Genomic DNA, 14,466 nt, shown 5'->3' with positions numbered 1-14,466 from the left:
TTCCAGTATAGGAAGAGTTAAAAAAAACTCGAGTTGTTATCTATGCAAAAGAGCTTCTCTGAGCTACTTGACCAACTTGGTCGAACTTAGTCCGGTTTTTCTGAAAAACTTAAACAGCCAAGAAACAGTGAGAGACAGCTTGAGATAAGGTTTTACTGCAGGAAAGTTCAAAGGGTCATTAGTTACTTTATTTAGTTACATTATTACAGTTTGAATAGCAAAATGTGGATTTTAAACTGCAACTGTGACAGTCCGATGCAATGTTATAAATTAAGCTATATAACTGTAAATAAAAAGATCACTAATTTCTTTGCTACTAATATTCTATTTGTTATCCATACTGCACATACAATTCATTATCTCATAAGTTTATTTTCACTTCAGATTCACTTAAAAACAACTCAATGTTTTCATACCTCTTTTATTAGGATTCACTCTCCTGGAGAAAGGAAACTGCATTTTACATGATACTATATCAAACCTTTGGGGATCATCAGCATATTGCTTCCACCTACACTTAAAGTATACCTGAGGTGACACGATAAGATAGACATGGGTATGTACAGTGCCTAGCACACAAATAACTATGCTGTGTCCATTTTTTTCTTTCTCTGCCTGAAAGAGTTAAATGTTAGGTATGTAAGTGGCTGACTCGGTCCTGACTCAGACAGTAAGTGACTAGAAGTGTGACCCTCACTGATAAGAAATTCCAACTATAAAACACTTTCATAGCAGAAAATGGCTTCTGAGAGCAGGAAAGAGATAAAAAGGGTCAATAGTTCATAGATTTTAGCTCTGGCATACTTCAATGAATGTGTAATTGAGCAAAAACAATAAAACAGTTAAAACTTAAAACGTAGATTTAAACATAAAATAAAACTAGGGAATGTCTTAAAAAGTCATTTTTAGGAGAAGGAAGATAGACACAATCGTTAATTTCATTAGTTTATTTTCGCCTTGGGTGTCCTTTAAGTCCCATTACTAATGCATAAAGAGCAGTTCTGATTCCACCCTACGCTGCCGGGAAATACCCTTCTGACCAGATTTGAAAGTCTTTGGATATTAAGTTACAATACTCACTGATTTGTCAGTTTATTTGAATGAAATAGAAGAGATGCAGGATATATATTATGGATGCAGTCTTCACAATACAGCATGTTAGCAGGATATGACAGGAATTCTAATCATATCTTAATTTAAGGAACTGCTAATGAAGTAAATTGAAAACGGTGTTCATGTAGTGCTACACAATGGAGTCAATTCACAAAACTTCTCATAAATGATTTATTTTTCTCTTAATTAATAAAAATAACCTTTCATCACATTTAATAGCAAAATAATGATTCAAAGTACCGGTAAGTTGTTCCTGATTAACTTATTTTCAATATTACTCTTCTTACCTTAATTATATATTTTTTTGCTCTTTGGTAGCCTAAAAAATGTAACATACAAGAGGTGAAAACAGGTGAAAAAGCTTTGTGAATCATATCCAATGTGCCAGCTCATGTGACCTGTAGGCACTTAGAGGTATATGTATGCATGTTCACAAGTACTGTCGTTATCAAAGTACCCCTAGCAAAGGTAAATTCAGGACAAGCACTCCACACCAGTTATATATTGTGTACTAGGCCACCTTCTTTTGGCTTTTTAATTTACTTGTCAGCTTAAAGAGTCTAAGAGCAAGTTTTTGCTCTAATTAACCTTCTTCAGATTCCCATAATATCGGACCACCCATGATGGGCAGATTGATGACACAGATACAAAGTAAGCATGGACATGACTACTTGATGAAGGAACTGGGTTGACCTGATGACTTTTCTCTTTTCTTGCCCCAGATTTAGGGTTTCCCACAAGCACTCTGCCTGCTGTGTGAACATGCATGAAGGCAGCCATCAACATGAAAAATATCCAGGCAGGCTCTGTCACTCTAACTGTACAAGAGGTTCGCTATAAAACACTCCTTAGTACTTTTCTTTATGAAATAAATTCAATTTTATGGAAATGTTAGCACTAAGTGGAATTCTTTAAACACAACAACGGTCTTCAAATAGCTGAAGAAGTAAACTAAAATGTTAAATGCCCACTTGCAGACATGCCAACTACCTGTTTGCATTATTCAAATCATCCGAGGATTATAGGAACATCTCCAGAACATAGTAAGTGGTCTATCACGAATATATAACCCTTGCTGTAACTCCAAAATCAATAATTAGCTAGTTTTGGTAGTAAAGCCAAGATTATGTACTAAGCAATTAAAGTACTCTTATACTTAAAAGGAACTCAAAATGAGAAGTTATCTAGGCTGCCATGTTGCTATCTTGCTTTAAAAAGATGTCCAGGTTGGTCAGACCTTAAGATTCTGTTTGGTTTAAGTTACATGCAACAAGTACGCAGCTAGCAAATTTAGAACATTGAGAATATCTACTCGGCACAATCATTCTGCATTTATGACAACTATATACAATAGGTGGGCAATCAGGGCCAGGCAAGGATATTTAAGGCATCAGCAGTGACATTTTGTATTCCTCTCACTTTATGCCTTTAATTGTCCCCTCTTATCCTGAGCCATACTATATACTTAAATAAATAAATAAATGACTTAAAATCATGAGGATATACAGCCAAATGAAATGATTGCACAAATCTCCATGCAATGATGGTCATGTAATCAAATGCTTAAGATGATAATTAGGCAGTGTTGCTAACTGTTCTGCACTGCTTAACCTTTTCGGGACCGGCCACCTACCCCCCCTTAAGGACCAGGCATTTTGCGCGGGAAGGGGGTGCGCGCGTTTGGGGGGGTCAGGCGGCCGGATCCCGTGTGTGGCTGGCTAGAGTGGTGTCCCCCATGGTGGCCTGTGCCTCCCCCTTCTGCCCGCAGCCTTCACTTACCTTCCAGGCTCCAGCGATGAGCCGCACGGGACCCTCTTCTCAGGCCGGCATCTCCGTTCTGTCTGACGAGCAGTTCCGGGTCGCGGCTTGATGACGTCATCAAGCCGGGACCCGGCGCTGACGTCAGATGAAGCGGAGATGCCGGCCAGAGCGGAGGGGGGCGCCGATCGTCGCTGGAACGGCAGGGAGGTGAGTGGATCCTCTTCTTTCCCCCCCTGCCGCCGCAGCTGTCAAACAGATCACTACGATCCGACGGCGATCGTAGTGATCGTGTGATCAGCAGCCATACGCGATGGCTGCTGATCACTCGGGGGAGATGTCGGCTGTCATATGACAGCTTAATCTCCCCCTCCGGGTGCGCACGATCGCGTCGGGAGCGGAAATTGCGGGCCGGCGTAGATCCTACGCCGCATCAGGCTAGAACAGCCACAAGTGCGGCGTAGGATCTCATTCACATGGTCCCGAAAAGGTTAAAGAGACTCTGAAGTGAGTCTCAATTCCAGTTTTTAAATAGTATTTATGTAAAGCAGTAAAAGCCATGCTAAACCCCCGCTATCCCATGGCAAAACGAGGGGTTTGTACCCCCCAAATCCCCTCTTCTAGGTCAGGGGAGCGCTTCCTCATAGAGGCAGAGCTTATGGCTGTAGCTCTGCCTTTTGGCGCGTCAATCCCCGCTGATCGCTGCCTCTCCCTGCCCCTCTCAAACTTCCTTCACAGAGAGAGGCAGGGAGAGGAAGAGATCCGCGCGGTGATTAACGCATATGGAGGCAGAGCTGCAGCTCATAGCTCTGCCTCCATGAGCAGCACAATCCACGACCAAGAAAGTCGTGGGTTTAGCAGAGGGCATTTGGGGGTATAAACCCCTCATTTTGTTGTAGGGAAGTGGCGGTTTAGCATGTCCTATACTGCTTTACATAAATACGATTTAAAAACGGGAATTGAGACTCACTTCAGAGTCTCTTTAAATGATAAGATACGGAGGCCCACATGCAATTAACTTTTTCTCCTGAGTTTTATCCTAGGGGATAATTTTTCAGCACTACTTTTCAGCATTATGCAATTGAAAAAGTACCAAAAAGTAGATGAAAAGTATTTTCAAAATTATTTTGAGATAATTTTGAGGTTCTCAGGCTCCTGGTGGTCTTGATGGTTCAAGTTCTCAATAGCTGAGCTTTTTGTTTATATGCTGGTTAATATTTCATAACATTCTTGATCTGAGGTCCTGGACCTTATTGTAGTTCACTACGATGTTTGTTCTGATGTGAAATGTTGTGATATGCTTTCTTCTGTATCAACCCTACTTTCTATGAATAAAGAATCTTTAGAAAAAATTGTTTTGAGTGATTTGTTCTCTATATACGGTACATTCTTACTTAATTGATGGACATGCACTGATTGCTTACTTCCCCTTCAACACATTACATACGTACAGCGCATTTTTCATACGTAGACATTCTGCTGCTATGCTAATGAACTTGTTTATTTTAGGCATTTCCATGCTTGCTGGTGTTTTCAAAGGCATTTTATTGACAAGGTGGGAAAACATCACCTAAGGCAAAAATGTAATTCCATATGGACCTCCGGGCCTGATATAATTTGCTTTTTCTCCTAAGTTTTCCCCTAGGAGATAATTTTCACCTTCTGTTTAAAGTAACTTTTCAACATTCTGCAATTGAAAAAGTACTAAAAAGTAGGTAAAAAAATGTCAAAATTATTTTTTGCCTGCTTGTGGCTTAAAGGCCATTTTATTAATAAGATGTGAAATGTCACCTAGGAGACAACTTAGAAGAAAAAGTGAATTGGATTGTAAACTTCTAGTTTCAGACTTGTATCCAAATGATGGAATTTGGCCACATGACCCATTGCCATGGAAAAGCAGAGCATTGGTTGATTTAAGATAGGCACTTCTGCACCTCATTTTCCATCCCTATATATAGTACTGCAGAAGGCTAGAAAATATTTTTGACATGCTTATAGGTCCACTTTAACAGAAAGATCTTAAGCAGCAAAGCATTAGTAATTACAAAAGCTACAACGTTAACACAAAGACCACATATGATGAAACACTGATACAATAGTTACGTAACACACAGAACACCAACACAAACATAATTACTGCCTGGGCACTGGGTAGAGGAGTAAAACTATGGATATTCTGTCTTAGTGTGGTGCACAAATGTTAAGGGACTTCCAGTTTTTTTATGGATTTTGGCCATTTGGAAGTGAAACTAGGGCCCTCATTTTTTTAATTAGAGTTACATGGGGTATGGAAATGTTAGAAATCATCCGATGATTACAGCAATTGTTTTTCACATTCTCAGTCAGTCAGAAGAAACTCTCCCAGGGAGGACACAAACAGCAATGGAAATGTAATGCTAAGAGTGGCTTAGTGGCACTCCTCTATAAGCAGAGTTCCCCAACCCTGTCCTCAAGGCCCACCAGCAGTGCATGTTTTGCAGAAAACCATTAGCATGCACAGGTGAGGTAATTAGTGCCTCAGCAGAGCTGATTAACTACCACTGTGGATTTCCACAAAACATGCACTGTTGGTGGGCCTTGAGGACAGGGTTGGGGAATACTGCTCTATAGGAATGAACTAAATAATCCTGAATACAAAACAACTAAATACAACAAAAGTCCAATTTAACTGGTTCGCCACACACTTGGGGGGTATCCACCCTAACACAGTTTATAGAGACAGTATGCAGGCACTCAACAGCATCAGTGGATCATCAAAAAATATACAGTGGGCTGCAAAAGTATTCGGCCCACTTGAAGTTTTCCACATTTTGTCACATTACTGCCACAAACATGCATCAATTTTATTGGAATTCCACGTGAAAGACCAATACAAAGTGGTGTACACGTGAGAAGTGGATCGAAAATCATACATCATTCCAAACATTTTTTACAAATAAATAACTGCAAAGTGGGGTGTGCGTAATTATTCGGCCCCCTGAGTCAATACTTTGTAGAACGACCTTTTGCTGCAATTACAGCTGCCAGTCTTTTTAGGGTATGTCTCTACCAACATCTAGAGACTGAAATCATTGCCCATTCTTCTTTGCAAAACAGCTCCAGCTCAGTCAGATTAGATGGACAGCATTTGTGAACAGCAGTTTTCAGATCTTGCCACAGATTCTCGATTGGATTTAGATCTGGACTTTGACTGGGCCATTCTAACACATAGATATGTTTTGTTTTAAACTATTCCATTGTTGTCCTGGCTTTATGTTTAGGGTCATTGTCCTGCTGGAAGGTGAACCTCCGCCCCAGTCTCAAGTCTTTTGCAGTCTCCAAGAGGTTTTCTTCCAAGTTTGCCCTGTATTTGGCTCCATCCATTTTCCCATCAACTCTGACCAGCTTCCCTGTCCCTGCCGAAGAGATGCACCCCCCGAGCATGATGCTGCCACCACCATATTTGACAGTGGGGATGGTGTGTTCAGAGTGATGTGCAGTGTTAGTTTTCCGCCACACATAGCGTTTTGCATTTTGGCCAAAAAGTTCAATTTTGGTCTCATCTGACCAGAGCACCTTCTTCCACATGGTTGCCGTGTCCCCCACATGGATTGTGGCAAACTGCAAACTGGACTTCTTATGCTTTCTGTTAACAATGCCTTTCTTCTTGCCACTCTTCCATTAAGGCCAACTTTGTACAGTGCATGACTAATAGTTGTCCTATGGACAGAGTCTCCCACCTCAGCTGTAGATCTCTGCAGCTCGTCCAGAGTCACCATGGGCCTCTTGACTGCATTTCTGATCAGCGCTCTCCTTGTTCGGCCTGTAAGTTTAGGTGGATGGCCTTGTCTTGGTAGGTGTACAGTTGTGCCATACTCCTTCCATTTCTGAATGATCGCTTAAACAGTGCTCCGTGGGATGTTCAAGGCTTTGGAAATCTTTTTGTAGCCTAAGCCTGTTTTAAACTTCTCAATAACTTGATCCCTGACCTGTCTTGTGTTTTCTTTGGACTTCACGGTGTTGTTGCTCCCAATATTCTCTTAGACAACCTCTGAGGCCCTCACAGAGCAGCTGTATTTGTACTGACATTAGATTACACACAGGTGCACTCTATTTAGTCATTAGCACTCATCAGGCAATGTCTATAGGCAACTGACTGCACTCAGATCAAAGGGGGCCGAATAATTATGCACACACCACTTTGCAGTTATTTATCCAGACCAGCTCAAACAGAGGCCGAAGCTTCTGATGAGTCATCCGTGACGAAACTAGTAAGGCGGGGCCTCTGGCGTGGAGTAGACTGGGAGACGCAACTGTGTGAGCTGGTCCGGACTGCCGAGGATTTTACTTTACAATGCGCTTTGTTTTCATGGGAAATGTGAGTGTACTGGCAAACTTTTAATTATTTAATAAACGGTATTACGCTATGTTAGCGTCTGTTTCAAGTTCATAGGCTTACAGTATCTGCAGGTGGTCCTGGAAGATCTCTACAATCTAAAAGCGCAGATGCTGGTCTGACACGGTGATCAGCAACATTATCTGGTGAGCGGTTATAATTACCATTCGTGTGCTGGTGTAGGGTGCTTTACACGCCTGGGGAGTGTGAACTTAAACTCACCTGAACGGAATTACGCTATGCATATTTGTTTTTTGAGTTCTAGATCCAGATATGTTTGAAGATACTTGCTCACAGGATACTGCTGATATGTGCATATGCTGATTTTTCATACAATCAGCCACCCCTTATGGTGAGAGTACTCTCTTTGGACATTGCTGCTGATATGAACTTATATATTTTTTGATGATCCAATGATGCTGTTGAGCGCCTGCATACTGTCTCTATAAGCATTGGAAATGTATATATCTGAAATCTATATTATTTTTTCCATAATGTCATGCAATACTATAGAACAGTTCTATTACCTATTTTTCATTAATGGACACCTGAAGCAAAAGGGATATGGAGGCTGCCATATTTGTTTCATTTTAAACAAAACCAGTTGTCTAATAGTCCTGATCTTTCATACATTGGCAGTGTCTACATTAATCTTCCTAGCGGTAACCCAGAACATAGTTCGGGGTAAGCCGCGCAGGAGGATTTCTCAGGTCCTGCTGGGCCGATTTGCATATTTTGTTTTCGCTACACACAGCTAGCACTTTGCTAGCTGCGTAGGCACTCCGATCGCCACCACTCCATGCCGATTCGCCGCGCCGCCCCCCCCCCATCAGTACCAGGCAGAGCTGAGGGGTGGATCGGGACTCCCTTTGACGTCACAACGTCGATGACGTCATCCCGCCCGTTACCATGGCGACGGGGAAGCCCTAATGGAAATACCGTTCAGAACGGATTTCCGGTCGGGCTTTATTGCCGGAGACGATCGAAGAGGTTGGGGGGCATGCCGCTGCACAGCGGCTGTCATGTAGCGAGCCCTAGGCTCACTACAGGATTTAAAAAATTAAAAATAAAAAAAAACTGTTTCGCTGCCCCCTGCCAGTTTTTAATAGACCGCCAGGAGGGTTAAACATCTGAAACAAGCATGCAGCAAATCCAGTCAAACTTAAAGAGGAACTATAGTGAAAATTACATGATGAATAAAAAAGGTTTACTTTTTTAAATATGCTTTTATAGATTAAGTCAGTGTTTACCCATTGCATTGTAAAATCTTTCCCCTCCCTGATTTACTTTGTGAAATTTTTCACAAGTGGCTCTATCTTTAGTTCTGACGGGTAATTTCTGCAGAAGGCTCGATTACGTATAGTTCTGCTTGCTTACTACTTCCTTGGCAGTTGGAAACAGTCATTATTTCCCACAATGCAATGATGTTCACAGACAGCAAACTGTCAGGACCATGGTCATTACATCACACTGTGGGAGGGGTCTCACCACAATATCAGCCCCTTATGATCTGTTTGAGAAAAGTAAAAGATTTCTAGTGGGAGGGTGGTACCAGCTACTGATTGGGATGAAGTTCAATCATGGGTTAAGCCCCCATATCCCTCCCACGTCACGTGTCCTTTAAATGCACCTAAACTAAAATGGATAGCCTACAATACATAGATATACTAAAATGGATAAACTACAATAGTGTACAAATTAATCATCAAATGCAGCACATATGGTTTTGTAGTTCCTACAAAAGACTATAATGTAAAGCAAACCTAAGCAAAATGAAAAAGGAGCCCTGAACCCATCACACAATTGACACCTTAGGTGCTGACTGCATCAGGTACCCTCCCCACTCCTGATAAACTGTTCCAAGACCTTAGACTGCCATGTTCAACCAGGCCCTCTATGGCTGTCTGCAGATTAAACATAGCTGGGCCCAAGTATGGCTACATGGGGACAGTTGTGTTATATGCAAATATTAAAACTTGTAGACCATAAGAATTGAAGGCTATTAGAATGGCTTATGGGGAGCATGGAGTATGACATGGTCAACACCTTACAGTGTTGTTGCTCTGATTGGGGAGAAGGGGGTCTTACATTTTAGTTGTTTCTCTTTAAGTGAATACCAGTAGCATAACAAAACTGCTAAATTCAAGGTTTAAAGTATATGCATTTACCACTGAAAACATTTCAGTAAAATCTTTGGGTTTTGCTAACCTTCTCCAGAACTGAAAAACAAACATGGCTGCTTATTAAATGTGAGGTTATTTAAACTCATTTCAAGTAATACTTTATTTATTATCCTAGCAAAGTCTTATTTGGCAGAATTATGCTAGGGAGTATTAAATGGTCTGTTTTTAAGTAGCGCTGTTCATTTCTTTGCCATGTACTAATTTAATTTATTTTTGGTCAGCTGCTCCCGCTTTTGGTCTATATGCAGAGCTTCTGTTTGGGTTCAAGGTGTGTTTGCAGTTTCTGGGGGGACTCAGCGAACCTCTGATTGTAGGCCATTCGGAAGCGGCCTGGTGATGTGCTGATCCACCTTTTGCACAATTAAATGGTTTGTGTTTAATAACACCAACATACTCTTGTTTAATTTACTGGGTATTTTTGTTGTATAGACTGAATTTAAAATAAAAACAGAAGTTTACTTTTAACTACACTTACTGTACCTAGTCTTATTCTCTAGGCTACCTTCAAAGAGATAATAACAGTGTTTAGAATTTTGACTGCTTTCTTTCCATCATCCAAGCTTTTAAACTATTAAAGGACTTGACTGTAGGATAGCTTCTGCTCTATCAGTCACAAGTGGGAGCTCTTTTGCAGAAGCAGACACAGATTATTGGTGGCTGGAGTTCAAAAGCTGTTTACATTGCTAACCTTTACATATTCCAGTATGTATGTAAAAAGCATTAGAAATGGGAGAAAATTGATAATTATAATATGCGCTTTCTAACGAGAACTGCAATAAAATAATCTTGTGGCATGTGGATACATCATGTATAATATTAAGTTTTGTTACGTCCTCATACAAGCGTGACTTTTGGAATGATTTTACACGTAATTTACACTTGTAATATGTAATTTAGGGGACGTTCCAGACCTTTAGGCAGGGCTGTGGAGTCGGAGTTGGAGTCGAGGAGTCTGAGCGATTTTGGGTAGCTAGAGTCGGAGTTAGAGTCGGTGGTTTTATAAACAGAGGAGTCGGAGTTGGAGTCGGATGATTTTTGTACCGACTCCACAGCCCTGTATTTAGGCCTATCAAATATCTTTGTGGATATGGAAAGTTGTTATTATTCACATGCCGGCATAGCAGCAAAAACACATGTATAAGTCATGTAATCCCCTTCTCTTTCTCACTACATGGATGATCTGAGATAAATTACTAATAAATCCAATGTGTGTTTTAGGGAGATTTTAACTATATTAACTATAATGATATAGTTCTAAGGATATACACATCCAAAAAGAAATGCAAGGAACATATACAAGCATTTCATTTTTTAGATATCCCCATGGGAAATAAAACCTTCATTATCAAGGTAAAATCTGTTCCATATATATAGGCATTAAAATGTAGTATTAATGTATGATCAAGTGACAGTCAGTCTAGAAGGCTACAGTATGTACCTCTTGTAGAAAGAAGTAGATATAAGAATCCAGAACAAGAATGACAGATGAATAATATTGAGATCTTAAACAAAAAAAGTCTAAAATGAAAAATGGAGAATGAGAGACATAAACTGTGTTTGTAATGAATACCTGAAATGAGAAAGCAAGAAAAAAAAAAAAAAAACAGGCAATCCATGTAATAAAATTCTAAAATGTAAAAAAAAATACCACTACAAGACAATACAACTTGTATTAAATGTGGTTTTTGACAAGATAAAATATTTCTGTTTTGTAATAATAACAGTGAAAATATTTTCCATATTCCGAAAAATGTTAACATATGAAAGATCCTGCAAATAGTATAGTTAAGAATGTGAAAGTATTTGAATTAGTGTCCAAGTATACAAATTGTGACGACAACAGCATACATGCAAAAATATGTAGGAGGTTTTTCAGTTTGAAAAAAATAATGCTTTTTACTTGACTTAGAGATTATTTGATTAATCATTAACCCCCTTTTCCATACAATAAAGGCAGATGTATTAGCACCAAAATAACACGTTTTATATACAGGTGTGCAGTGTTCCCAATGAATATATGTTTGTACAGTGTGCATATGGTGTTTGAATCCACACATGCATGCTTGTATATTATGTGTGTTCATATGTGCACCGTATACAAATGTATGTATGCCCATATGACGTGATATAGCTGCAACATACATTTCATCATTTTGCTTGAATCTGTCAAAGGGTTGTTCCCTCAACATACCCATTTGATTTCTTTTCAATTAATTTCAGGCAATTAATCCATTGAAAGGCTGATCAGGCATTTTGGAAAATATCTGTCGAGCACTTGCAGGGAACAGCAGTGTTGGACTGAGGACTGTTATACACTGTACAGCATTGACTGATACAATGCTAGACATCTGGGTGATTTTTGATTGGATTGATATGTAAGCAATATTGAATTCACAGTGTGGTACAGAATTGATAACTTCTTAATAAATCTCCATTTGGAGAGTGAGCAATGGGTTGCTGAGTCAGGCTGTTATCAGCCATGTACAGTTTGAAACAGTGAGCGCTCACAAACTTGCGGTTCCCTCTGTTGGCACTATATACTGGATATAGTGGGGTCACCCATGAAACACAATGCTTTGGTGCCAATTATAAAAAGACAACATTGTTGCTGTTCATTGTGAGCACAGCAGGTAATCGTCATGCTTGCATTCCTCATTAGATTTTTATCTTTTTGAGCATATCCCATAATTCCTAAAGTTACACCTAAGCCTGGGTTATTGTGTCAGTTTTAACTAACACATACAAACAAACACAGAACATTTATATCGCGCTTTTCTCCTGGCGGACTCAAAGCGCCAGAGCTGCAGCCACTAGGACGCACTCTATAGGCAGTAGCAGTGTTAGGGAGTCTTGCCCAAGGTCTCCTACTGAATAGGTGCTGGCTTAATGAACAGGCAGACCCGAGATTTGAACCCAGGTCTCCTGTGTCAGAGGCAGAGCCTTTAACCATTACACTATCCAGCCACCATGGTGTGTGTGTGTGTGTGTGTGTGTGTGTGTGTGTGTGTGTGTGTGTGTGTGTTTGTGTATCTGTATACACACATCAGCTGGAATTATTAGGAGGCCGAAGGTCCTATGGAAATTCTTCCAACTGTCCCATCAGAGGTTGCCTTATATGTGACCCTGTTTTGTGAGTATCCTGAACATTATATTGATTTAGACTTACTCAGTGATTTACCACTGGTATCCCGTGTGTGTTAGTTATCAATTATACTTTTGAGAGCATTTGAATGTCAGCATGCTATTTATGAATGTGTTCACTAATCCATAGAAAGTTATTATACATGGAAAGTGTAATGGGAAAGACTGCAGAGTTGAGAATTAACAAATGAAAATTAGTATTCAAAATATATATATTATAATGTATAAAGCTGTGGCATCAATTATTAATTTGTGCTTATTAATCTAAATAGAACCATAGCACATCTATTGTTTGTACGTGTAGGTCCACATACAGTACAAAAGGAAGATTTTCTTTGCTTCTTTGTTGCAACTATTTGTAAATTTTGGACTCTCTTCACCATTCACGTCTTTGCTAGCTTTGTTTCCAAAGCTTTAAAATTAACAGCAAAAACAGCCAACATACACTACTGAGAATCCAGGTGAATTGAATATGACAAAATGTGTAAAGTCTTTACAAAATTAGCTCCTAAAAGTATTTTAAAATTACATTTCTGAAGGTCTTCTTTTGTGAAACTGAAGGAAGTTTGTGAAATAATTTCAAGGCTTATGTGAGAATTTACTTCTTTATTTCTGTAAGGAAGATAAAAGGCATGCTATGATGAAACAAACGGATGGGATTTATCAAAGGAGACAGCGTAACAGATAATGTCACCCATCAGTTTATTTTAACGGGTAGTTTAGCTCTACTAACCAGGGGCTACCACAGAGAAGCTGTGTAGAGGAGCAGAGATAAATGAATGAGGTTACGTAGGGTGCATCATTCAAGGACTGCAGCATCCATAGCTTTAAAATTTTAATTCAGAAGACAGGACACTTTCATACAAGAAGCTTATACTCTTCGAAATCTAATGTTCTAGATGTCTCACAAAACATGTGGTCATATATCAGATCCTTGTGGACCATATTTAACGTCATTCCATAGTTCAAATCAATTAATACAGTCTGCCATATTACTACCCTTTTAGTTGTATACAAAAGGTACATGAACATAGGCTTGTATGTTCAAGGCTGTAATTGTACAGTTTCCTAAGATATAGGTTTATAAATCTACATCTTTGCTCGTGCATGATGTCTAGGAACATAGGCCAGCACGTTTATGCCTTCCAAGGTCTCCTCAAAAAGTCTATTTGATGTCACAGCAGACAACACACTGCCATTCAAAAGGCCTATATTGCTATCTGCACTGCTGCAGGCTGGTTTGGAGAAATGCAGGATTTTTCACTGCATTAGAGATACACATTATATAGAGAGAACGTCATTTATGAAGAAGTACATAATTTATGAAGAAGAAAAGAAAAATATAAGTGAGCTACTGAACAAAGTATTATGTGAATGTTCTATGTCTAAAAACGTTGATAAACTATGCTTGCAAGATCATCCCAGAACAGCTTTCCAGGAATTTACCACCTAGACGATCATGCAAGAACAAGATCTTGCTACGTCACAAAGTGGGAAAATGGGTGAAGAGAAAGCATGATATGACACAAAACGAGAAGAACAAGTTATATGAAGAAAACTGATTTAAAAAAGAGGAAAAGAGGGTTCCAGGCCACAATATCAATATGAAAAAAAGAAATTGGAATGGTAAAAGAAAAATTGAAAATGGAGTTAATAACGTGAGGCAACACTTCAAATCAAGGAAGCGAACGTACCATTAGTCGGATGCTTTGCAAACGACACAGAAAATCGTTTTACAGCTGGCATAGACAACAGTTCTGAGGAAATAAAAGAAAACAAGTATTGGCATTAACATCCTGGTTATGGCCACTGGGACGAGCACATAAACACACCAAAAAGGAACCTGGGACAACACAGCAAGCACAGCTTGTGTTAATGCCTGAAACACCATCCATT

General features: G+C 39.6%; 1 protein-coding gene across 20 annotated transcripts in view; it reads right to left on the bottom strand.

Moving 5' to 3' along the window:
• The window catches only part of PPIP5K1 (diphosphoinositol pentakisphosphate kinase 1), a 508,717-nt gene that overhangs the window by 311,637 nt on the left and 182,614 nt on the right, over nt 1–14,466 (bottom strand). For 13 of the 20 annotated variants that reach the window (XR_011030280.1, XR_011030281.1, XM_068275298.1 and 10 more), the window contains one exon: nt 14,265–14,327. The exons of 5 other annotated variants lie outside the window; for them this stretch is intronic. Coding sequence is in view for 13 of the 15 variants with exons in the window: in XM_068275298.1 (XP_068131399.1) it covers nt 14,265–14,327 (63 nt within the window). In the remaining 2 variants the exon portion in view is untranslated. Of the gene's footprint in view, nt 1–1,352; nt 1,433–14,264; nt 14,328–14,466 lie in introns of those variants that run through there. 2 more of the 20 variants (XM_068275313.1, XM_068275314.1) reach the window with 1 other exon arrangement.

This window comes from Hyperolius riggenbachi, chromosome 3 (assembly GCF_040937935.1).
Source record: "Hyperolius riggenbachi isolate aHypRig1 chromosome 3, aHypRig1.pri, whole genome shotgun sequence".
Taxonomy (NCBI): Eukaryota; Metazoa; Chordata; class Amphibia; order Anura; family Hyperoliidae; genus Hyperolius; species Hyperolius riggenbachi.
This window is presented reverse-complemented; position numbering and strand designations above follow the sequence as displayed.